Source organism: Pyrus communis, chromosome 16 (genome assembly GCF_041283825.1).
Source record: "Pyrus communis isolate YQ-2024b chromosome 16, ASM4128382v1, whole genome shotgun sequence".
Classification (NCBI taxonomy): domain Eukaryota; kingdom Viridiplantae; phylum Streptophyta; class Magnoliopsida; order Rosales; family Rosaceae; genus Pyrus; species Pyrus communis.
In genome coordinates this window covers 26,702,155-26,729,461 of record NC_142580.1, presented here as the reverse complement: position 1 = coordinate 26,729,461, position 27,307 = coordinate 26,702,155, and the positions used below count along the sequence as shown (strand labels likewise).

The window sequence follows — 27,307 nt, the reverse complement described above, 5'->3', positions numbered from 1 at the left end:
CTATTAGTTCAACATAGCGATGAGGGCATGGCGGGGATCTATAAGAAGAAAAAAGTTGAAATTCGTTTTGAAGCAAATGGAACTCGAGGAGCAACAAAAGATTAAATCTTAGTACCACAGAATTGGGAAAAAGGAACTATTTAGGAAGCTAAATATTGTACTCGGTGTCACAAAATTTAGTTTTGGCACCTCTATAGTCTTAATGCGAGGTTTTCTTCATGCAGAACATTCACCCTATTAATGTTATAATATAAAAAATATTGTTAATTTGTTGGTGTAGATTCCCACGCCAAAGTGCTAACTAATGACGTCAACTAATACAGCCATTTTCTTACCTAGCTAATACAGCCAGTACAATTAATTCCGTCGAACCAAATGCCAGAACAAGTCCTCACAGTAGTCTTTTTTACAATTCCATAAAGGAATCGAATGCCAGAATAATTTCTCACATTATCTTTTTTGACAATTCCGTTGAGGAATCGAATGCCAGATTAAGTCCTCACATTAATCTTTTTCACAATTGCCCAAGGAATCGAATACCCGAATTAGTCCCCACTTTCGTCTTTTCCAATCACATACTACGTTGGGATTCTCTGTCGTACTACGTTGTCTCTCTCATGCATTCGTCTCATAATCTTCTGCTAAGAAAGTTCTTCCATTTTCATTATTTACTCCATTTCAAATTACACCTGCCTGTATTGTTTAGTTTCTTCATCACAGAACCTTCTTTTTCTTTATTAATCTACTTTGATTTACTTCTAAAAGAGAAAAACTTGGAACTGAAAACCAGAAAATAAAACAAAAACATTTCGTTCTATCAATTTCGTTGTTTTCTTGTCTCTTGATTTCATTTTCTGCCAATTTCAACTTCCTGTTGATCGGTTTTACTTGAAAAGGGAAAACAAAAAGCATACATACTTTGTTCAGCTTCATTTACAGACCGATTGTGCTCTGGCATTTTGTAGGCAAAGGAATCTGGAGAGAGAATGTAAAAGGTACGTCTTTTGATTTTTCCTAGTTTTTATTTCCTTCTGCTCTTTATAGGTTTTTTTTAGTTGTTTGTGCGAACAAAGCTACGAACCTCTTGTGAATGAACACTGATGAGTCTCCCTGTGAACAAAGCTATGAACTTCTTCCTTGTTTGGTTGTTTCTGGGGGGTATCGAGGTGACAAACGTCGTGGGCTCGACGAGGGCTTCGATTTTGATATAAAGATTCGTCGAAATCAGTGACTGAATAGGAACTACTTAACATAGAAAATTAGAGACGGGTTGTAACAATCCTTGTTAATTTCTTTTCTTCAATCTATTTCTCAAATGGGTGTATAATCCATCATATTTTAATTAGCAAGGCAATGGACGATAATTTTTTTATTCTCAATAGATTAGTGAATTAAGACAAACTCTAATTCTCACAAATCACGAATGACGCTAAGTAGTATGTCATGACCATCAATACTTATTTAATTGGAATTACAATGTAATATAACCTTTCTCTAATATCAGTACTCTATGTCACATTGGTTTAGGCCATCATGTAAGATGCCCCAAGGTTTTAAAAAGCATTAAAGGCTAGTCGGGCAACTGCATGGCCTAGCACCTAGGTTTCTAGGCGGGGCTTAGGCATTTTTATTTCTTAATTTTAGTTAAATTTATTATATAACATATATATAAATGTCTACTTACACTTAAAATAAATACATAATTGTATCAAGATACATAAATTACGAAATAAAATGACATAATTATAAATTGCTGGAACATATTGAAAACATGAGGACAAATGTATAATAAGTGTTCATCTAAGTATCAAACAAGTATTTTACAATTTATTGAAAAATATAAAAAGGGTAAATTACATTTTCATACCTCAGGTTTGGGGTCTATTTCAATTCCTTACAACATCTTCAAAACATTTCACTTTCATACCTTAAGAACTATTTTATTTCAAAATAATACCTCTGTTACATTTTCCATCCATTGATCCGTTAAATGTTGACGTGGCTGCCACATATATGCCACGTGGCTGCCAAATGTCTGCCACGTGGCCAAAAAAAATAAATTTTTTTTTTTGGAAAAAAAAAAAAAAAAAAAAAAAACCAAAAACAAAAGCTAAACCTGCAACCCCCATCCCTCCCTAACCCCCCCATCCCCCATCCCCCATCCCCCATCCCCAACCCCCAAAACCCAACCTGCAACCCATAAGAAGAAGAGGAGAGAGAGAGAGAGAGAAGAAAAAAAAAAACCCATCTTTCATCTTCCTCCCCCTCCTATCTTCCCCAAACCCACTGTGCACCTAACCTCCACCTCCTCCTTTGCAACCCAAAAAACAAAAAACAAAAAACCCAAAAAGGGTGTAGAGGAGTGGGGTGTGTAGAGGAGGGAAAAGGGTGCGTGCAAGGGTGGGTGTGGAGGGTGGGTGCGCTGGGTTTTTTTTCTTTTTCTTCTTTCTAGGTTGTAGGTTGGGCTCAGGTTGGAAGGGTGAGACGACGGATGAAAGATGATGAGGCTCCGACACCCAGAGGGTGTTTGACGGGATCTGGGAATGAGGGTGTGCAGGATCTGGGTTTTCTTTTTTTTTTTTTTTTTTTTTTTTATCGGTTGAAGGTTTACGTATGGGAGGGTTTCCACGCCGGGGGGGGGGGGGGGGTGGGGTTGGTGGTTAAGTGGAGTGGGGTGATGGGATCTAGTTTTCTAACTTTTTTTTTTTAAATTAAATTTTTTTTTTTTTTGCCACGTGGTAGACATTTGGCAGCCACGTGACATATATGTGGCAGCCACATCAGCACTTAACGGATCAATAGATGGAAAATGTAATAGAGGTATTATTTTGAAATAAAATAGTACTTAAGGCATGAAAGTGAAATGTGTTGAAGATGTTGTAAGGAATTGAAATAGGCCCCAAACCTGAGGTATGAAAATGTAATTTACCCAATATAAAATGCCAAATATAATTTATCTATTTTTTGTCTAAGTGAGAATTGCGACTTTGGCGGTTTAGACGAGTGTCTAGGCAGATCTAGGCGCCCTTTTTATTTCTTTTATATGCCTAGAAATTAATCGTGGTGGTGGCCAGCCGTTTAACGCCTAGGCAAGGCCTAAGCGATGCTAGGTGAGGACTTTTAGAACACTGCATTTGCCTAAAGTTATCCACCTATGATTTCATCAAATATGGTTGTCATCTATCATTGATTTATTCTTTTTTTTTTTGGTCAAAAATTGTTTTTCTTAAAGTAAATTTTGGAGGGGTTTCTTTGTTCTCTTATTTTGATTGAAAGATTCTCCATTGGATAAAAAAAAAAAAAAATTTGGGTACAACGAGACTAAATCTAGACTTTATTGGTTGCAACGCATTGACAACACATGATTGCGGCGACCTTGAGATTTTATATGCAAACGTATAATATAGAAAAAGAGTTGTTATTGACAATTTAAAATATAGATTGTAAGTGGTCATTTATCACAATGATAGAGATGAGCATTGCCCTGACACCAATCATGTTGACTCCCTAATCTAAAAAATTCATCGTTTGACAAAAAAAAAAAGAAAAAAAAAGACAATTTAAAATAAGCATCATGTTGCATGATGTTATATAACTTGTATTATTGTCACACCTTGAATTCGAGATCAGCGAAAAATTAAAACTCGTGCCAGTTGCACGAATAAAAAAAAGTAACAAGAAAATAAACATCTCTTAATTTACATTGCAAAACTTTCTCTACACTTCCCGTGACAGTCGACTACCTTTTCAAGATTCACCTGTTAAATATTCATAAGGGATGTACGGGTGAGCTTAAATACAACAATGCATTTGGTACATGGAAGCAATAATAATGTTTGTATGTAATGTTTCCTCTTTACTCTATTTTGTTAACCCATTTAACAGATAAATCCATTTCTCATTTCATTAATCATCTTGTCAAACTCTCAGTCCCCAAATCTAAAATCCGATTTGATCATTTGATCAGACTTTAACAAAAAATTGTTGAGATTAAATTTTCGAGATATGGCATAGGGTACAACAGTAAATACATTATAATCTTAATTTATTTTGTTATTTTTCTTCGCGACATCTTCAGAGAATGTCGTATGATGATCAAATGCAAAATTTCAACAAGACAAAGGAAGCCATCAAGGCTAAGATTGGGGCAGAGGCTGCAGCCAAGCCTTGCAGTGAAGCCATCTACTCTTTGAAAAATAAGTAAAGGATTATAATTAGGCAAACAACATTGATCAAAATCAAGGAAAATTGTGAACCATTAAGATTACTAACAATAAAAAATTTAAAAATAATGTGTATGATTCTAATTCGCGTGTTTATTAACAACTACGGAGTTATGATATTATCATGGGAGGATAGTTTATTCATACAAGTTGTTATTGGGTAAGAGGAGCTCTTGCTTATTTTTAAGCAGACAAGCTTTGTTCTTCTTCATATTCCCGTTCCTTTTCATAACAAGTAAACATGACAGACAATCAACTTTGCTTCATCAAGTTTCAATTAAATAATTAAAGTTTCTGAGTACACTTAGGGACTAGCTGGGCATGTGTTTTGGAGCAAAAGATTGTGATGTATGTGTATCTGTTTGACGAATATCGATGTGTTAGACCAAAAAAATTAAATATATTGTGCTTATTGAAATGTTATTAGGAGAGCAATTTATATTACACGAGTAATCCTATCATTATAGCATCTCATGCCAAATTCAAAGACAATAATAAGTTTTTGTCTACATAACATTATGACGTTGATACAGGATGTCGCAGTAACAATATACACGTATTATCTAAGCTCTTCTCGTGATTAAACACCAATAAAAAAATGTGTGGAAAGGAAAAATAAAATGCATTGGGCCTATTGTCGTTGTCACATTGCAGATGTTGAACCAAAATCATGCACCGTCGCGGACGAAGAGGTATGTAAGTCCAACCACCTACAAGAAAGCAAACAATTGTGATTAACTCATGGTACCGGTGTGGTACCTGCCAAAAGCTCTTCGACTGTCAAATTAGAAAGCAATATGAAGACTTAAATAGTGGACGAGAAAATATAGAGTATGCATGCGTAGATTGCATTTACCAAAGATGTGCCATAGATAAGGGTATTTATACTAGTTGAGATAGAAACCTTATAAAATAATGATTTCATATTAAACTGTGAGAATCCAAGAGGATATCTAAGACTAAATATTGTTCCTTTTTAGGAGTGTGATTACTTGCGGCACACACCAATCCATAGATCGCAAGAATCTCCAAGAATATAGGAAATCTGTCTAATCCCCAATCGGATCAACTTTCTATGTCTTACGAAACAAGAATAGTCAATCTTAGCGAAGTCCAGAATAGTTGATCTCTGCGAAGTTGGTAGACTTCGCCTCCCTTTTTGGAATTCAGCAAGATGTGGTGGCAACCCTAGTTCGTTTAAGCAACTTAATCCAATTGGAGTTGTCGAGTCCATGACCAAAATTCTGAGGTATACGTATTCTCATTTGTCTTATTCTGGCCCTAGAAAATTCATTGTCCCACAAATGTCCTATCTGAAAAGACGTTCCGCTTGCGAATGGATCTTTATCCAAAGACCGCGCCTTTCGGCGTAAATCGGAGTACATACCATTTAGTATTCTTTGACACATGGCAATCTAGTCTTGCTAACGTTGTGAGGTAGTAGAGACATTCCGGTCTCAGGCGTGTGATCTCTAAAGTTGTGCCATAGAGATAACAATGATGAGAGACGTCACTTTGCGTGTATACGAAAAACGAGGAGATGCTTTTATGTTACTGATTGATTTTGGTCTTCGAATGCACAGGTTTTGAGGCGAGACGATCCAGATTCAAGGGTGAGATGATTTCAAAAAATCCTGTCAATAACTCAGATTTTTTCCTTCATTTTCTTCATGCTTATAAATCACCCTTAAGTGCAAAAAACCCTCCGACTATTTTGAAAATTTCTAAACTCCTCCCAAACTTCAACTTGTCTAACTTTCCTCTCTATCTTTCTGTCAAATAAATGGCGTCTTCCAGTGTTCAACCTGCACCGACAACCATCTATAACTCCTACTTCAAACCTCTGATGATCATAATTCACAATAAGGAGGAATGTGATTCACTTTTCAAGGTTTGATAGAATCTGGTGAACAATTGCAAAATCCAATATGAAGCGAGTGAAAACGTCTTCTCCCTTCTGTCGAATTCTTCCTTATACCAGGATCCACCCCCAGTACATAGATTTGGGTCTGAAATTCCTCATTTCAGACTTGACAAAAGAAGTGCTGATTTTCTACAACCTTTCCTTATGCAATCTTACGTTGACGTTTCACCTGATCATCACCAGCTACGAGCTCCTGGATAAATTGTATGGGACGTAGTTCAGAATTCAAGAATTCTATGTCTTGTAACCATGCCGAAGAGCTCTAGTGTTCATTATTTCTTCCAATCCAGGCCTAGTTATATGTTGGACACATACATTACCAATTTCCAGAAGCATGACAAAGATTGGAGCAAGGATGTGCTAATTGTCGATGAAGATTAGGAAGGTAAGATCTCCAGAGTAAGGGTGCGAAACACGCCATCGATGGACTTGAAGTGCGACAACAACATTAAAAACTTCAGAGTTTGTCGCACGGAATTGATTGATAGGGTGTTCAAAATATAAAGCACCGTGATTGGAGTTGGCTCATCGTTCCAAGGCAGAATGAGGTACATGGGTGAGACGTTATCATCAAGCATTACTCCAAGATTCTTATTTTGGATCCACTTTCGACCTACGCCCATGCCAGAGTAAACTAAACTCAAAGTTAATAAGTAACTAAGTCAAACACAAACTTGTAGGTCAAGGCATTAATCCACCTATCATGATAACATTACTAAGAAAAAAAAATTATTATTTTCTAAACTTAGTGCTTAAAAAGATTTCCACTGTGAAATCAAAGTATCACCCTACTCTAATACCAGGTTTTAAACCCATGCAATATCTCTTGCTCTAAAACTTGCCTTCATGCATTGATCGAATTAAGATGAAAAAGTGACTATCTTTGTCCGAAATGTCCTTCAGATATTAATGTCAGTCCGACATGTTTCAATTGCCTTGTAGGGTAAGTAGTAATGATTGTTAACATTTTCAGAAGATTAAACTAAGTGTTGCATGAGAAGTTGAGCATGACTTTGGTTTTGTTTATTCTTTCACCCTGCCCCATTCCAGGTCTAAGGATTTTAATAAGTGAAATGGGTAACCAAGGAGGGGTTTCCTTACTAGTCGAAATTGCATGTCCATTCCTAGTGAACCTTAAACCGGTTTGTTAGGAATTTAGTCACTCGTACGTGGGATGAGCAACACCTCAAGAATCCTTCTGTTAGACCCTTGTATAACCCTTGTATGCGTTGGACCTAAGCATTTCCGAATCTGATTACACTTATATGACTTTGCTAAGCTACTTTGTGAGTTAGATCTCCATTAGAATAATAGTCCATCTTAATAATTTCCTAGTCTAGATGCCTCATTCAGACCTACTTTAGGCACGGGATCGCTGCAAAATGTATTTAATTTAGTATGCTGGTCCGGGATAGAAGTAATTGAACTATGGGGGTGGAGTTTAAGGCCACTACTTGGGTGATTTTTGGATCGCCCTTCTGACTATTCCCTCGAATGGCCAAAGCTTAGGGTTGACTATGTAGCCCCCAACCCTTAGGTTGCATAAAATTTTTGGAAGTCAGATAATGCACTAAAGTTTACCGGGCAAAAAAGTCATGTCCTAATTTCAGTAGTCCACCTAACATAACCACACTAAATACGGCTCGAGCCTCCCTGTCTGCTAACTGGAACACAACATAATGACCTATAGGAGACTCCTTTAACAATAACACTTTGAAGTTTTTAGGCTTAAACTCTTGCGTAGTTTTCAAAGTGGTGTGATATGTGGGATGTTAGGGTATTCCCTGTATAGCAAAAAGATAAAAACAAACAAAAGTCATGCGACCATCAAACTATATTCAAATTATAAAAGAATGGGGGTTTAATGAAGGGTGTGATTGAATCTGTGTTGGATTGCCTATATATCTTTACACTTGGAGAATCAAATTACAGGTGTAGTGCTATGAAAATATGACACAATGTATGTACCTTGACTTAAGCAAGCTTTGGAGGTACTTCTCCATATCTACGCGTAGATGGACGTCATTGAAATTCTTTGCTGTTGAATCCATGATGGATGGCCAACATATCAACTCATGTCAAACAATAATCAAACCACGTGTTGTTCGTTAGAGGTTCTTAGTAATACCACCGGAGCTTGGCGATATTCCATCTCTTGGTGATAGGATGTTACGCCTCAATCCCAAGATATGTCCAAGATCAACACGTGACATTAACATGTACTTGTTCCTCTATCATGGGTCGCCTTCAAGGCATGGTCAAAACATAGTCAATAGTTCAACATTGAAGTAACTTTTCTCTTATATCATGGTTGTATCTAACCTTTGTGTTAGACTGACTACGTACCCTAAGATAGGATCAAGTCATTCGTAGTTCACAATATAATCCATCAACAACATAAAATTTCCATGAACCAACAATGCACAACATTAATCTTTAACCACATTGATCAACCAATCGGATCAAAATCATTTATAAAACCGTACTTTAAAAATTATAAATAAACTAGCTGGAAATCCCGAAGTAATCATTCAGACGTCCATCGTCCTTTCTAAATTAGTTCACAACAATTCTCAATCTTTTGTTTATAAACATGTTAAAAACTAGGGCTAAAGCGACACAGTTTGGTCGAAGCCTACAGCTTTTATGATTTTACATTCTAGACCGACTCAAAGGAGCCGTAAAGATTTCTCAGGACTTAATTCCAGACCAACTCAATAGAAACGAATAGCAAAAGGGATTCAGACCATTTAACTGAATCCAGACGAAACAGGGTATTAGACCACTTAACGGAACCCTAGCAAAACGCGATTTCAGACCACTTAACAGAATCGACACTAGAACGGATTCTAAACCACTCAATGGAATCCAAAAAAAACATAATTCCATACCACTCAATGGAATCGAAAGGAATTAGGGTATCCGGACCACTCAACGGAACCCCAACAGGACACAGTTTCGGACCACAATCAACGGAACCAACACGAGAAGGGATTCTAGACCACTCAATGGAACCCGAACAAAACATGATTCCGGACCACTCAACGAAATTGAGACGAAGTAGGGTATCCAGACCACTCAACGGAACCCCAAAGGGACATGGTTCCAGACCACTCAAAGAAATCGGCAAGGGAAAAGATTCTGGACCACTCAATGGAATTCAAATAGAACACAATTCTAGACTCCATAATGGAAAGGAAGTAGGGTATCCAAACCACTGAACTGAAACCCAACAAGATACGATTTCGAACCACTCAACTGAACCAACACGAGAAGGAATTCTAGACCACTCAACGGAATCCGAACATAACACAATTCCGAACCACTCAACGGCATCTAGAAGAAGCAGGGTATCCAGACCACTCAACGAAACCCCATATAAACACGATTCTGGACCACTCAGCAAAACTAACATGATAAGGGATTCTGGACCACTCAACGAGATTAGAACATAGCATAATTCCTGTTGTCCTAGGGGTTAAGGCCAATGTCTAATTCCTTATAGCTCGTTTCTTAAACCCTAGGTTGTGGTTGCTTTGCAGTCTTCTCCTTCAAAGCAATGGAGCTCCGTTCTCCTTTTTATGCTTTCCACAATGCAGGAGTAGGCTACGACTTGATCAATTTTGATTTCTTTTATTCCATTAGGTGCAATATATTAGAGCAGCTGATGATACGATGATGGGACTGCCATCATCCTATGTAGCCAATTTCGCCTAGGATGGTGTTATGCGGGAGTTTGGCAATCCATGACATGGATGACTGCCAGCAAGTTGTTAGGTTTCCCATGAACTGCTAGTTTAACCATTTTGATTGATTGGACTGGAGTACCCTCAAAGGTATGTAAAGTAGTCTTACTCCAATTGATGTTATCCATAATCCTAATCTTCTATACTGCTTCTTTGAAGAAGATGTTAACTCAAATCCGTTATCTATTAGTACTCGACTGACCATTGCATTCAAATCTAAATTTTATCACCAAAGCATCATCATGAGGGGAGCGCACATCTTCTAAGTTTTGATCTGAGAACATCAAGATATTGGAATATATCATAAGTGGTTTATTGATGGAAGCAACCATCCTTGGCATTTTGCATGTAGCCTTCCTTTCTTTTCTATTGTTGCCCAGATTCTCCTGCTTCTTATAGATGTAGTTAATGTTAAGGGTTAGCCTCTTGGTTGTTGGTCGATCTTCTTCCTCGTCGGTGAATTCATACCTGTCAGCCTTGCCCTTCTTTTTCAGAAGGTTTCTCTTTCCTGGTTTTGTCCTTCACGAACTCTTATCAGTATCCTTGATCAAGTAGCTCCTCAATGTGATCGCAGAGCATTAGGCAACTTCGAGTAGTGTGACCGGTGGGTTGGTGGAAAGTTCAGTATTCATTGGCTTCTTCTTGGCTAAGTGATCAGAAAGAGGTTTGGGCCTCTTAAGAAAAGGCTTGTCCTTAATGTTGTGAAGGACATTGTTGATTGTAGTATTCAAAACAGTGTATTGCTTTGGTTTAGATGAAGCTAACTTGTCATTGTGCCCTTTCTTGTCATTCTGATACGAAGAAGGAGGTGGAGTACTATGTTCATCCCCTTTTTGCCTGGACCTACTATCTTGATCCGAGTCATCATTCTTCTTTCGAGCTGTCATCCCACGTAGTAATGTCATTGACCATGTCAAAGCATCCTGCTAGAGTGATATAATCATATTTTTTCTTGTTTAGCTTTTGGGACAGAGATGAATGAATGTAAAGGCCTTGCTTGAAAACCATCATAGCAAGCTTGTCATCTGGTTTCTCAACATCCACCAACTTCACGTAGAATCGCTTTAGGTAATTCATGAGAATCTCGTTCTTGCATTAAGGCTTCATGCGGAATACAGCCTCATGGTGCTTACGAACATTATGATATACGAAGAATGTATTCGTGAAGGTGTTGACGAGAGTTTCGAAATTGTCGATTAAAAGGGATAGCAATTCCAAGAACCACCTTATGGCAAGCCCCTCCATAGTGGATGGGAACATCTTGCACATGCATGCATCGTTGTTGCTGTACAGGGTCATAGCGTTCTGATAATGCATGATGTGGTGGTCTGGATTTGAGTATAAGTAAAATTTTCCCGAGGCAACGACCCTGGTGACAACTCTGTTAGGGAGTTGATTCTGAACATCTATCGGAGCATTCCTAAGGTCATTACGATTCAGCAGTCCACACCGCTTTTGGTCTTTAGATGACTCCGAATCGTCAAAGTTGAGATGCCTAGGCTTTACACAAGAAGCTCTTATAGTGTCTAAAGGATCGAGATTGCGCTAAACTCAGATCCCACCTGAGTGGTATGACTAACAGTCCCGCCATCATGTCGTTCCTGTGCGGTTCAAATCAGTAATTAATGCTGGGGTCAGAGCGAGGGTCATCATTATGGATTGTCCATCCGGAATTATTGTATTCAGGTTTCCAAGTCCAAAGATAGGGACTTGGGTTTGCAGAGTAGTTCCCGGAACGTTCACCAGGGCTTTCATGTGCCTTTTGAAGTCAGCAAAATTCGAACGGTTCTCCTCTTGAATAGCCCTCGAAATCTTCTAAAGGTCGTTGACAGAGGTATTGATCTTCATCACATGGTGGGATGAACTCCGCTAGTAACGGCATTGTTGTTTCCCGAAACAACATAGGCTTTAGGAAGTTGATTGCTTCCACCTTGGGTGTTGGCGTTAGCGTTAACAGAGCTATCTTCAACATAAATAGTGTGGCACAGTGATTTTGTAAGGGGAACATGGTTTGCTCTCAATGAAAGCACCAATTATTGGAACCAAAACAACCGTGATTAACCAAGATACCAATGTAGAACCAGCTAAAGACTCTCCGACGGTCAAGTTAGTAAGAAATATTAAGACTCAAGCAGTGGGTGAGAGAATATAAAGTATGCCTAGTTTGTGTTACCAGAGATATTCCCTAAATAAGGGTATTTATACTAGTTGAGAGAGAAACATTTTAGGATAGTGCATCCGTATTAAACCGAAAGAATCCAAGAGGATATCTAGGACTAAATATTGTTTCTTCTTAGGAGTGTGATTACTTGTGATGCATGCCAATCCCTAAATTGTAGGAACCTCGAAGAATATAGGAAACTCGTATGATTCTAATCGGATCAAGTTTCCGTGTCTTGCGGGACCAAGAATCTCAGGTAAAATCAGTGGACTTCACCTACCTTTCCTGAGTTTAGTAGGATGCGGTGGCATCACTTGTACCACAAAGAAAATGCTACAGCATTTTTACACATGTATCTTGAATGATTTTCACATACTAAGCCTCTTGCATGCTCCTCTTTGTTTTTTGCCATAAAATAAAATAAAAACAAGAGCCAAAATTAAACAGAAGTGTCTAAAAAGCTAAAAAGAAAATGTAATGTATGGAAGTCTACTTCCGACCGTTACATGAGAAAAGGGAATACTTTTGCATTTTTTTTTTTTAATTAGCCATGTGAAGGTCAATATGGTCACTGAATCTTCAAAAGAACTTACCCTGTAAGTTAAGCTATGAACAGTGAATACGAATCTCTCTTTTTTTACAGTTAAAAGGGATTACTTTTGTGTTTACCCTATACTTTCCATCTCTTTCTTGTAATGTATGGATAGTCTTACTTCCTTTTTTTCTGTTTTTCTGAAACTGATCATATCAACTTTTCTCTCCATTGAAGTAGGTTTTGGAAGTGAATGAATGAGTGAGACAATGTCTGCTTCCGACTGTTTCATGGATACTGTGTTTTCTTGGTCACTTGAAGACATTTTCAATGAGAATCTGTACATAAACCAGGTTTTTTCTTCCACTTTTAGTATTAAATTTCATTTTTTTAGATTTATCTTGTTTTTCTTCAAATTTTGATGAGATTGCTACTGCAGCTTTTGTCTTAAGATGTTAAGACCCAAAAAATTAAAACTTTATACAACCTTGAGAAATAATTCAATGAGTAAGGTTTTTGATTTTCAAGGTAGTAGTTTTTTCTTTACTGGCCTTGACTCAGACAGGGAAAGCCCGTTTTTGTTTTCTAATTCTTCCACATCTATACAAGTGTTTTGTAGCCCAATTAGTTAAGAGTGTTCACCCTACACCGCGCATTCGGTTTTCACTTCCCCCATTATCTTTGTGTGGGTGTGTGTGTGTAATATCTTCAGCCTCTATTACCATATAAGTTTACTTGTAATATGCAGTCTTAAGCTAGTGGTACTCAACCACTGGAGCTGGTTAAGTAAATATTTATGCGGTGGCTAAAGCACTCGCTTCCAACGACTGTGAATGCAATATATTTGAGCTTCTATGGTTTCCTCATGCAATGTCATCATCTGTAGATTTATCAACAAACTTATTCTGAACTTCTACTTTTCTAGGTGGAGAAGATTCCTCAATCATTTGATTCAGTTGGGCGTTATTTTGGGTCCTATTCATTTCCTTTATTAGAGGAAACTCGTGCACAGGTGCAGTCGAGTATGGAAACTATTGACAGAGCACCATTTGCTAAAATAGTTGCTTTTGAAGAATCCGAGTCCAATTGGGATGATACAAGGACATATAGTATCATGGTTGATAAGTGGCAAAACAGGCAAAGAGAACGTGGAAGGGAACCATACAAAACTTTGCCTGGGGATCTTTTTGTCTTAGCAGATGCGAAACCCGATTCTGATTTACGAAGGGCAGGGAGGTCGTGGACTTTTGTATCAGTCACTAAGATCACGGAAAATAAAATAGAAGATGATATTAATGATGAGAAAATAGAGGCTGAAATAAAAGAGTTTAAAGTCAAGGCATCAAAAAGGATTGAGGTCAAGGATAACACGAGCACTCCGCCATCACTATTTGTTGTTTTCCTTGTGAATTTGACCACTAATCGCAGAATATGGGAAGCATTGCACATGTTCAGAAATCTGAAGATTATCAAGGATGTTCTGTGCACTGATTCTGTGGTAAGACCTTAAGTTCTGTGCATTGCATTCACTGAAATGGGATCTATTCATGGTATGTGAACAATAAATGATGCAAGAGGTAATGTACTGCACTCTACACACTACACAAAATACTCAGCGACGTAACTTTACGCTGTGTATAGTACACTAATAATTTTGATGCAAGTATGATGATTTTTCTTTCATTTTTATCTTTCGATCAAAGTTTCTGTCATGTGCATATGTGTACTAGTCCAATTGTGTGCTCTGGATTCTACGGTCTCTCTCGTTCTCCCATCTACTATTCCATTCAGTTTGATCGAATAATTTGTGTTACTATATTTCAACACTGTCATTTATTGTTGGATTTGATTAAATATCTTATGCTTGGCAACAGGCTCAGAAAAACTATCCTCCCTCATATGAAATGGATGCTGACTTTCGGGATAAGTTGTTAGTTGAGAGTTCATCTTCTGGATTGAATGAGTCACAAACTGGGGCAGTTTTGGCCTGTCTTGAAATGTTGTTTTGTGATTCCAAGTCTACTTTGCAACTTATATGGGGTCCACCTGGGACAGGGAAAACTAAATCCACCGCTACTCTGCTGTTTACCCTGTTAAGGATGAATTGTAGGACTCTTGCTTGTGCCCCAACAAATGTTGCAGTAACTGAAGTAGCTTCCCATCTTGTAGAGATGGTGACTAAAGCAGAGTCCAATGCTTGGTTTTGTCCTCTGGGAAAAATTCTTTTATTTGGGAATAAAGAGGGACTCAAAGTTGGTTCTGATATTGAAGATATATATTTGGATCACCGTGTCAAAAGTCTTTTCAAGTGCCTGGGGCCGGCGACAGGTTGGAGTAGTTGCTCATCTTCCATGATTAGGCTTCTTGAGGATTGCATTTCACGTTATCATATTTTCTTGAAAAATGAGTTCGCCAAAGTGAAAAAACAAAATGGTGATGGTGAAATGATAGAGAAAGGATATGGAAGTGAGACCGAAGTTAGCAAGGGCAAGTGCAAATCATTTCTTGAATTTTTCAGAGAGAGATTTGTGTCTACTGCATTACCCTTAAAATGTTGTATTTCTACCTTCTGTACCCATATAAGCCAAGATTACATTTCGGCACGTAATTTCCATGACATGATTTCGCTTTCAGGGTTAGTTGATTCCTTTGGAATACTATTGCAAGGTAATGTTGATTCTGAAGCACTGGAAGAGCTTTTCTCTCATTCAGAAGTTGAAGATGTGCTCGAGCCAGTAGACAACAACACATTTCATCTGTACATGAAGAGAAGAGAGTGCCTTTCAGTTTTACATGCCCTTCAGAAATCGATTAGAAGACTTTACCTCCCAGATGTTTGGAACAAAAAATCTGTAATGGAGTTTTGTTTTCAAAGAGCTTCCTTAGTATTTTGCACTGCATCTAGTTCGTTTAAGCTGCATAGAGTGAAATTGGAGCCACTGACCATTGTTGTTATCGACGAGGCTGCACAACTGAAAGAGTGTGAGTCAACGATACCCCTGCAACTTCCAGGTGTGAAGCATGCCGTTCTTGTTGGTGATAAGTGTCAGTTACCAGCTATGGTGAAAAGCAATGTACGTTGATGCTTACTTGGTTATATTTATTTAATCATTTCTCTGATTGCAATTTTTCTTTCGACTTATTCTTTCTTCCTTAGGTGTCCTATAAAGCTGGTTTTGGAAGAAGCTTGTTTGAGAGGTTGAGCTCAATGGGTCACTCTAAACACCTTCTAAACATGCAATACAGAATGCATCCTTCAATAAGTTCCTTCCCAAATTCAAGGTTCTACAATAACCAGATCCTGGACGCTCCAAATGTTAAAAGAAGAAGCCATGAGAAACGCTATCTTCCAGGGCCAATGTTTGGTCCTTATTCTTTTATTAATGTAATTGATGGAAGAGAGGAAAAGGACGAGGACGAACATAGTCTAAAGAACATGGTAGAGGTTGCAATTGCTTTGAAAATACTGCAGAATTTGTACAAAAGTATGTCTAACCAGGGAGCCATGCTCATGTTCTAAATTCAATATTTTCGATTATGTTATTTTCTAGATGTTTCATTGTATGCTTGTAGTGTTTATTTGTTCTTATTTATTATATTTGTTGTAAGGGCCAATTACTTCTTGGTTTGGATAAGACTGAAAATTTTCTCTCGTCTTTCCCTTTGTAAACAGGATGGGTTGTTTCAAAGGAGAAGCTCAGTATTGGTGTAATATCTCCTTATGCAGCTCAAGTAGGTGCAGTTCAGGAAAAACTTGGACAGAAGTACGATAAGCATGATGGCTTCAAAGTGAAGGTGAAGACAGTTGATGGGTTCCAGGGTGGTGAAGAGGACATAATCATCATGTCCACTGTGCGATCCAATCAACATCACTCACTCGGTTTTATATCGAAACCACAAACAGTTAATGTTGCTCTCACTAGGGCTCGGTATGCTTCTATGTAAACTTGTATGCTTTTGCATTGTTTTTACTCGTTGGTAAGGCTGTAAATAACTACTGGCCTTCTAATGAATTCAGGCACTGCCTTTGGATTTTGGGAAATGAGAGAACTCTTTGTGGTAGCGAATCTGTTTGGGAGGCTTTGGTGCTTGATGCCAAGAGTCGGCAGTGTTTCTTTAATGCTGATGCAGACAAGGATATGGCCAAGGCCATATTAGAGGCGAAGAAAGGATTTTACCAATTTGATGATTTGCTAAATGCTGACAGCTTACTTTTCCGAAGTTGTAGATGGAAGGTAAAGCTCTGGGATTTTATTTATGATTGAGTTGCTTTCTAGTTTTACCCTGTTTATTTCCAAGAAATCTCTACAGTCGAAAATATGCATTCTTGTACTGAACTTTCTGGTTACTTAAATATTTTCTATGTTCATTTTTATGTTCTTCTCTCCTCCCAATCTATTATCCTTAGGTACTTTTCAGTGGTAATTTTCTGAAGTCGTTCAGAGAACTTACGTCGATTCAGTTGAAGAAGTCCGTGCTAAATCTTCTATTGAAGCTTGCCGGTGGATGGAGACCTAAAAAGATAAATGTCCAGGCTATTTCTGGCTCATCATCATTCTTGAGTCAATATAAAGTTGGACGTCTATATATTGTTTGCGCAATTGACATTGCAAAGGAGTTGGAATACACTCAAGTGTTAAAGATTTGGGACATACTGCCTCTAGAGTACATCCCAAAATTGGTAAATCGATTGGATAGTCTTTTCAAGAGATATACAGATGATTTTATCAATCGCTGCAATGAGAAATGTCTTGAGGGGTATGTTCTTCTGCATTCCCTTTTTTTTTTTTTTTTTTTTTTTTTTTTTTGTTGTTGTGCTGAACGTGCCTGAATTGTTAATTGTGATTGCTTTCTTTATGGAAGATACAAACTTTTCTCAATCTTCTGAAATTCTGAAGTAATTTTTATTTTTCTGTCATTTGTGACCAGTGACTTGGAAGTTCCGAAGTGCTGGCCAACCTCTTTGGATGTGCCTCGGTTGAAAGATCTTAGTGCCACTGAAATCGATCGTGATTTTGTTGGTGATGCTTCTAATGGTAGAAGTTATGTTGAGAATTCACAGGTCAGCGAGAGTTTGTTGCTCATGAAGTTTTACGCCTTGTCATCTGGTGTAGTGAATCACTTGTTGTTTGACCGTGAGGGTAAAGAGTTGGATCTTCCATTTGAATTAACTGACCAGGAAATGGAGATTGTCCTTTATCGTAAAAGTACCTTTATGGTCGGACGGTCAGGAACAGGGAAGACAACAGTTTTAACCATGAAACTATTTCAAAATGAACAATGCCACCATTTGGCAGAGAAAGGATGCGTTAGTAGTTCAAATAGCATGGTTGAGCCGAGTTCTTTGGCTACTCAGGAGAGAACTCTACACCAGCTGTTTGTTACCGTGAGTCCTCAGCTATGTTTTGCCATAAAACAACATGTTCTACACTTGAAAAGGTACATATATTGTTCAACGAAGAAAATTTTTTCTACTTTTTTTTTATTCTCTCGTGTTTGTAGATCATTACAAGTCCATATGACCTCATGGTTCTTGATTCTTGGATGCATCGTTCATTCACTATTCATAGTGAACTCATGTATCGCATACACAATGTTCCAAAGCTTTGGTTTATTTGGAATCTTGATTTCTTTTTCTCAAACAAAATTCTTTTTCTTGTTCTTGACTCATTGCTTGAATGTTTTGTAAATTTCAAACATCACATCGATAACCTTAAGTTACTAATTTTTGTACTACAGATTTGCATGTGGTGGAAGTGATTCGACAGAGAAAATTTTGATTGATATGGCTGATTTTGATGAGGAGGAATTTCAATTCAAGGATATCAAGGATTCGTTTCAGGATATTCCTCCTGATTCTTACCCTCTTGTAATAACATTTCATAAGTTCTTGATGATGCTGGATGGAACACTGACTAACTCATACTTTGAAAGATTCCTTGATGCAACAACGCTAACTCACGGTCAATTGAGAGGCTCAAGATCAGTTGCATTGCAAACCTTCATCAGGACAAAGGAGGTTAATTATGAGAGGTTCAGTTCATCTTACTGGCCCCATTTTAATATGCAGTTAACAAAGAAGCTTGATGCTTCACGAGTCTTTACGGAGATTATGTCTCATATTAAAGGTGGTTTAGGAGCCATAGAAGCAGATGATGGCAGACTCAGTAGGGAGGATTATGTTCAACTGTCAGAGGGCCGGGATTCCAATTTAAGCAAGCAAAAGAGAGAAGTAATATACGATATATTTCAGGCTTATGAAAAAATGAAGTTGAAGAATGGTGAATTTGATTTGGCTGATTTTGTCATTGATCTACACCATCGGATCAGGCGCGAAAAATTTGTGGGCGATCAAATGGATTTTGTTTATATTGATGAAGTTCAAGATCTCACCATGAGCCAAATTGCGTTGTTTAAGTATATGTGCAACAATGTCGAAGAGGGTTTTGTTTTTTCCGGTGATACGGCACAGACCATTGCCAGGGGAATTGATTTTAGGTTCCAAGATATAAGACATCTGTTCTACAAGAAGTTTGTGTTGGAATCAAGAGGCAATAAGCATCAAGAAAGAAAAGAAAAAGGACAAATCTCAGAAACATTTCACTTGACTCAAAACTTCCGTACGCATGATGGCGTTCTGAAATTATCACAGAGCATTGTTGAACTACTTTATCGTTTTTTCCCTCTATATATTGACATTTTAAGGCCTGAAACCAGTCTGATATATGGGGAAGCTCCAGTACTGCTTGAATCCGGAGAAGATGAAAATGCAATCATCAGAATTTTTGGAAATAGTGGAACTCATAATTCTAACATAGTAGGCTTCGGAGCTGAGCAAGTTATTTTGGTCCGTGATGTTGGTGCTCAAAAAGAAATTTTGAAAATCGTTGGGAAGAATGCTCTTGTCCTAACTATATTGGAATGCAAGGGGCTTGAATTCCAGGTGATTGATAGCACTTTTCATCTCTCTTTTGTTAATTATGATATTTTCATGCATTGGATCTTGTATATATTTCTAAATTTATACTTTCTTTTGATTCGTATCGTTTATGTCTTGTCTGCAGGATGTACTCTTGTACAACTTTTTTGGATCATCGCCCCTAAAAAATCAATGGAGGGTGATATATGAGTACATGAAGGAGCAAGATTTACTTGACTCTACATTGCCACAACGATTTCCAGGTTTCAGTGAAGCTAAACACAACATTTTATGCTCTGAACTGAAGCAATTATATGTTGCTGTTACTCGAACGAGACAAAGATTATGGTTTTGCGAGAATGTAGAAGAGCTCTCCAAGCCCATGTTTGACTATTGGAAGAAGAAATGTCTTGTACAGGTTAGACAACTGGACGATTCCCTTGTGCAGGCAATGCAAGCTGCTAGTAGTCCTGAGGCGTGGAAATCACGAGGCGTTAAGGTTTGCATTATTTACTCTATAATAGTCAGGAGGAACAAAGAATTGTTGTAGTAGACATGTAAATTTATTTGATTTGTTATCATCATCATCGTCATTAGATTCCCACTGCTAAAATAATTTATTTATGTTGTAACACCGTTTTTTAAGTAATATTTACGAAATCATTTATCTTTGTTTTCCTGCAGCTCTATCATGAACATAACTATGAAAAGGCCACAATGTGCTTTGAAAAAGCTGGTGATACTTATTGGGAAAGGAAGTCCAAAGCTGCTGGCCTTAAAGCTATCGCTGAGCGAATGCTGACTTCAAATCCTGCGGAAGCCAATACCATTCTTAAGGAAGCTACTGAGATATATGATGCTATAGGCATGGCAGATTCCGCAGCTAGATGTTTTATTGATTTGGGAGAGTATGAAAGAGCAGGTATGACTCTTTAACAACTGTTAATTTCAGCTTTCCAGAATTTATATTATAGTGAAATTGCGATAGCACTCTGATACAATTTAGCTTACTATTTGTTACAATTTGGTTTACTATTTGTTGGACGTGAATCTTCGTATTTATTGTTCTGACTTGAATCTAGTTGATGAAGTTATTCTCGTAGTAAAGCTTTTTTACTGATGCAGCTAGGATTTATTTGGATAAATGTGGTGAACTGGAAAGAGCTGGGGAATGTTTTTCTCTAGCAAGATGCTATCAAGAGGCTGCAGATGTGTATGCTAAGGGCAATTTTTTCTCGGAGTGTCTCACTGTTTGTGACCAAGGAAAGCTATTTGAAATGGGTCTGAACTACATCAAATCTTGGAAGAAGCATCCAGTAAAGGACCGTGCTATGGCTCGAAGGGGAGAAGGAACTGATGAAATTGAGCAGGCATTTCTTGAGAGATGCGCACTTTACTATTACAAGTTGAAAGACAACAGATCCATGATGAATTTTGTTAGAGCTTTTCGTTCTATAATTTCAATGCGAAACTTTTTGAAGGAGCACGCTAGTCTTGATGAGCTTCTTTTGTTGGAAGAGGGATTGGGAAACTATCTTGAGGCTGCAGAAATTGCAAAACTGAAAGGTGATATTCTACTCCAAGCTGATTTCCTTGAAAAGGCTGGCAAGTTCAGAGAGGCATCACTGCATATTCTATTCTATGGGCTTGCCAACTCTCTTTGGTCATATGGCAGCAAGGGATGGCCCGTGAAGCAGTTTTCACAAAAGGAGGAGCTTTTATCAAGAGCCAAGTCATGTGCCAAGCACGAGACAGAAAGCTTTTACGAGTTTGTTTGCACTGAGGTTGACATTTTGTTAAATGAGCAGAGTGACTTGGTTGTGATGAAAAATCACATGAATGCTTGCCAGAGACACAGGAGTGTTGGAGGTCAAATTTTGTCTGCTAAAAAAATATTGGATGCTCATCTTTCTTCAAGTGGCGATAAGTATGTGTGGGAAGAAATGTTGGTAAAGTGTCCAGCAAATGGAATTTCTGAAAATCAAGCTTCCGTGGAATCGTTGATTTATTTCTGGAATTTTTGGAAGGATAAAATTGCTCACATATTTGAGTATCTCAGATGCCTCGAATCCCAGGAAGTTAGTGAATACAAAAGTTATGGAGAGTTTTGTTTGAATTACTTGGGAGTTTGGAGAATGTATCATAATCTGAGTCCAGTCTATGTTTTACTGATTCCTGATGCTGATTGGGTTCATGGATTGAATAAAAAATATTTTAGAAATCAAGGCGAATTGGTCTCCGTTGATGCTCAGCAGCTTGCTTCGGCCGCTAGGAATTATTGGAGTTCAGAATTGCTCTCTGTTGGCATGAAAGTTTTGGACAAGCTCGAAGAAATCTACAAGTTTCCCAGCAAGAATGTTGAGTCTGTGTTCCGTCGAAGCAGTTGTCTTAGCTATGTCTGTGAGGTCTCGGTATATCTTTTGCAATCAAAATGTTTGAACTTAAGGTATCATGATGCGGAGCAACTGCACAAACGTGTAACATTTTCGATTGAAAGTATTGTTCCTTTAGTATTTCCTGTGGATTGGAGGAATTCATTGAGGGAGAATATGATTTCTCTTCGAAGAACTGATGCTTCAAAGAATCTGTTGAAACAAGTAATAAATGAGTTTACCAGAGCAAAGAATGAGCTATCTTTTGGGCAAATTGGGAAGCTTGTGATGGTCATTCTCGGGACTGGTAAGCTTAATAATGAACTGTACAAGAAGCTTGTGAGAAAACTTGACTGCAACCAGCCATGGCAGGCGTTCATTGAGAATCTCAGTGGGATTGTCGAACATGGAAACACCAGTCAAGAACCGAAAGAGGTGTCTGCAATGTTGAGGTTCTATGAAGCTTTAGCTGAAACTTATAATGTGAACTGGAGGGCTGTGAAGGATTACATAACACCTGATTGCTTTCTATACCTTGTAGAGCGCCTTCTGATATGGGCGACTTGCTTTCAGGGTTATGCTATCACTACAAGTTCTTGTTTTACCGAGTGGCTTATATACCAAGGGGAAGATACCGGCTTACGTTTGAGGGGGGCTGATGTTCGACCATCTTTGGATGGCATCCTTCCTTTTGTGATTGACGTGACTCAGGAGTGCATTTACAATAAGGTGGATATGGTTGAATGGATTGGTCGTTTTGTGATTCAAACGTCCATCGAAGATTGGAAGAACTACTATTCACTACTCATGTTCAGATTGGTCGTTATGTTATGCTTGGTTTATGTGAATTTTGGTATTGGTCTTGATTTACTCCATGATTTGCTGGGGAGGAACTATATCACTGAACAGCTGCCGTCAGAGTTCTATGATGCCCTCAAAAACAGGAGGAGCCACGATTCTGTTAGGTTAGATGTGAATGTGCTCGCGGCAGCTCTTAAGAAGGTCGGTAATCCGTTGGTAATAGCAAGTTTTGGGACTAATTGTTCGAGGTTGTTGTGTTCAGATGCTGTCTTTGTTGACATGATGGCCAACCAGTCTAGGGATGACATATTTAGAAATTTGTTTCGTGAACCATCTGTCCTAAAAGCTTCGCCAGCTGGATCTTGCAGTCATGCGCTTTGTGCTGCCAGTTCTGAGGAGGGGAAGACTGGTGCTGCATTGGATAAGCCATGTGACGCCGGGGACAGACGCTATAAGTGAGGAAAATTGTGAATCCAACGAGTCTCCAGAGTCTCCGCAAATTGATGTTGCTTCTGTACCGACTGCAAGTGCGCTTTATGTAAACTGCTGTGACTATATTAAATGACTAAAAATGTATAATATTAAATAAATGTGAGTATAATATTAAATGTGATACAATAATTTATTTTATGTTTTATTTATAATTTCATCTTCAATCTTCCTCATTTCCAGGGCACAGCTAAAGATCCAAATCCGTCCCCTCCAACCCTCTGTTCTCTCCCCTTCCCAATCACCCAAATCGCCGACCCGAATTCCGAGCTTCCGAATCTCTCCAACTCCATGATCGGATTCCAATCAGCCAATCCATCCAATCAATTTTGAAAAAACCCAGAAAAAGAAAAAGAAAGAAGGGGGATGTTATAAAATGGCGGAAGCATCATCCGCGTCTGCGACGAAGTCGGATGAAGAGAAAATAGAGATGCTGGACCAGTTGCTAACTCGGCTAGCTCTCTGCGATGACTCCAGCCTCCAACCCTTACTCTCCAAGCTTCTCCCCTTCACCATTTCCGCCCCTTCTTCTCAATCCTCCGCCGTCCGCAACAAGGTCAGAGTCAAACTCTCTCTCTCTCTCTCTCTCTCTCTCTCTCCCCCCTCGCTTTGCTACTTTTTTCTGTCGGTGGTGGTCTTCAATTTCTGAAAAATAATTGCCACAAATATTGGTTTACTTGTATGTTTAGCTGAATTTGGTAATTGGGTTTTGAATCTATGGAAATTTTAATCTGGAATTGGATTTTGTTGTTTGGGGGCACGTTCTTGAGATATTGAGTTTCAGTTCAAAGTATATAGCCACACAGAGATTCGAATCCGTAGCTAATGGATGTAGACGGAGGGGGAAGCAAACAGGTCTTCCACAAACTGGGTGGGCAGCAATCCGACCCATCAAAGAACCCGAAGGTATGCTACCATTGGAGGGCGGGAAAGTGCAATCGCCACCCTTTCCCTTTTCTCCACAGAGAGCTCCCGGCGCCGCCGTCGCAACAAGGTCTCAATGGGACGACCTCAACTAAGCGCCATCACGCCTTCGTCGCTAACACCGACGGAATCGACGATTTGATACGAGGAGGGAAGCGAGAAGGAGAAAGAGGGTATAATTGGGTTTAAGAAAGTTTCATTAAACTTTAGTGTTCATCCGTCTACTTTGAAAAGAAGCTGGTTTTGAGAAGCAGTAAAATGCTGCGTCCATTTTCCTGCTTATGTTGGCTGGAAATTTGAAAGAGGTATTTATCAATTCCCCCCCTGAACTTGTGACCATTAGTCAATTTTCCCCCTCAACTTTAATTTTGGCCAATTTTCCCCCTCAATTCTCATAATTAGTCAATTTCCCCCTCAACTTTAATTTAGCCAATTTCCCCCCTCAACTCTTATAATTAGTCAATTTGCACCCTACTGTTAATTTTTTAATTTGATCATAATTAAATAAGTGTGTGTAAGAAAATGTTAATCATGTTCCTATATCTTTATCCTATTACAAATAGATTAAAATTTAGAATTTTACAATTTATCATAGATAGTATTATTAGTCTGAATAAATCAGTATGGAGTAATTTTATTTAATTTTTTACTATACAAAATTGATAACGAAAAGGATTGATGTGTAAATTTTTGTATGTGAATACAATTTTCTTTATAAAAGTGAAAGCTAAGTTCAAGTAAATTGCGGAGAATCGAGCTTTAGTGAAAAAATGGCTAGTCTATTCATAATTTTCGACTCCTTATTAAGAATAACCCATTTTATTGAAATAGGTCTGATCCATGAGTTTAAGATTATTATTTCTTTTTGTTCTTATTTCTTCTTCTACATGCTTTAAACCCGATTCATAACTTTTTCTTATAATAAACCCATATCACATACTAACTATATTATGTTTTTGTACATTTTACCCTATATTATGCAGGTGAGTTTATGTTAATTTTAGTACTTTGTTGGAAGTTATTAGAAAGATTGAAAATTAAGAAAAGAATAGATGGAAAATTAAAAAATAAAAAATAAAAAATTAACAGTAAGGTGCAAATTGACTAATTTTGAGAGTTGAGGGGGGAAATTGGCCAAATTAAAGTTGAGGGGGGAAATTGACTAATTATGAGAGTTGAGGGGGGAAATTGGCCAAAATTAAAGTTGGGGGAAATTGGCCAATGGTCACAAGTTCAGGAGGGAAATTGATGAATACCTCAATTTGAAAAGAAGTACTTATTTTTACACTTACCAAACACATTTTACACCCCAATTTTTTTTCATGGCTGCTTTTTTTATAATTGCAGCTGAGCCAAACTGGTACTAAGAGGATTTAAGTAAAGTTATTATATATTATATAAATAAGTGCATATGAACACTTAAAAAATAAACCATACTTGTAAATTGAAACATATATACAATCCAAAAATAAAGCGGACAATATCGTGCTATGGAGGAGTCGATACTGGGATGTGACAGAATGGTATCAGAGTCACTTTGTTGTGTGGTCCGAGTGTGCCGATGAGGACGTCGGGCTTCTAAGGGGGATGGATTGTAATATCTCACATCGACCAACGGAGAGGGGGTGATATGCATTATATGTGCATGCCCACCTCCATATAGCACGAGACCTTTTGGAAACTCATTGGTTTCGGGTTTCAATGGAACTCCAAAGTTAAGCGAGTTCGAGCGAGAGCAATCCTAAGATTGGTGACCCACTAAGAAGTTCTCGTGTGAGTTCCCAGAAACAAAACCGTGAGGGCGTGGTTGGGGCCCAATGCGAACAATATCCTGCTATGGTGGAGTCGAGACTAGGATGTAACAATCCAAGTGGCCGGTGCTCCCTCTCCCAAGGGGGCCAGCCACACCCTTATAAAAACCTCATCATTCTCTCCAAAACTCGATTCGAAGTCTCTTGCTAAATTCTCCAAACACTTTTCTCTTAAAATTCTAACTTTGACATCGGAAGTTCTTTGGCCAAAACCTCCCTCTCCCTCACCCCCCCCCCCCCCCCATACTCATCATGGGCACATGAGGTTCTTGGCCTTGACCTAAAGTGTTATTTGTTTTGTAGGTGCAATTTTGTCCAAGAAGGAGAAGGCGGAAATTTGCATCCACATATATCATGATCCCATCATTTGAAAATCTTAACAGCCACATTATAGGTGAGGAGAATTGCATATGAAATGAGTCAAATCTGTTGGCTGATGCTGCTGGTTCCCAATGTACTGGAAACAAGGGGAAGATAAAGAACAAGAACAAGAGAGGCAAGACCAAGAAGGGCAGAAAGTAGCCCTCTAGACATTCTATATATGCAATGTGAATTTTGTTTTGCTGTGCAAGAATTTGATGGTTCCTTTGATGAGTATTGTTTTTAACTGGATATAGTTTGTTAGGTTGGTTGAAAGATGAAAACCCTAGTCACTACGTAATCCGTCACTTCGCAATATTCTTCATTTTATGTAAAAAAAACCTTCTTCAATTCACGCAGTTTTTTATTGTATAGTGGAGCACTTTCTCCTTTAGTGGTTTTCATTTCATTTATGTGTGACAATTTGACATATAATTTGAAAATGCAAAATTAATAAGTGACCGCGCATTAGGGGATGATTTTGAACAACGTTTGAGCTTGTGTCTAGGGAATTAACAATCAATTACGACATTTTTTTTTTTTTTTATAGAACAACATACTACTATAGTCTTCCAAAAATATTAATCCTCTTATGTTTATGATCACATCGTTGAACCCACAACTTCAAGTGCAGGAGTAAATGTTTTATAATCTTAAATTGTTTATTATTTTCCTTCGTGACATATCCAAAGAATGTCATTGTCTTGGCTGATTTGCAGGATATTTTGGTATTGTTATTGCCTTAGAGCGGCGTCAAATGTTATCAACAATCAATGAAAATTTTTTATATAGAAATAAACTTGAATATGCTAATTAATAATAAATGCAAATCAATAATTTGGCAGAGTGAACAAGATGAAATTAATATAAAATGAAAAAAAAAAAACAGTGATCAAGACTTGCGCATCGCAATATCCTTGAAACATAATTTCATCCCTACTTAGTGTTTGTAGTTCGATGGACGTCTGTTTCACCAGGATTTAACGATCAAACCAGAATTCTAGCACCAGAAAACTTGGCTTCTGGCGAATATCTTTGTGGTTCT

At 38.1% G+C, this 27,307-nt stretch overlaps 1 protein-coding gene across 1 annotated transcript; it reads left to right on the top strand.

Annotated features, from left to right (window-relative positions):
- The first annotated feature begins 685 nt into the window (after positions 1–685).
- LOC137732894 (uncharacterized) lies at positions 686–26,493 on the top strand. Its single transcript, XM_088687217.1, has 15 exons — positions 686–995; positions 12,827–12,939; positions 13,512–14,084; positions 14,461–15,660; positions 15,744–16,071; positions 16,260–16,515; positions 16,605–16,821; positions 16,995–17,344; positions 17,516–18,025; positions 18,326–19,529; positions 19,651–20,004; positions 20,190–20,427; positions 20,631–23,134; positions 23,511–23,723; positions 26,323–26,493. Exons 2-15 carry the CDS (start codon positions 12,844–12,846, stop codon positions 26,422–26,424), a joined length of 8,145 nt encoding a protein of 2,714 aa, XP_088543343.1. The 5' UTR covers positions 686–995; positions 12,827–12,843; the 3' UTR covers positions 26,425–26,493.
- Positions 26,494–27,307: the final 814 nt, after the last annotated feature.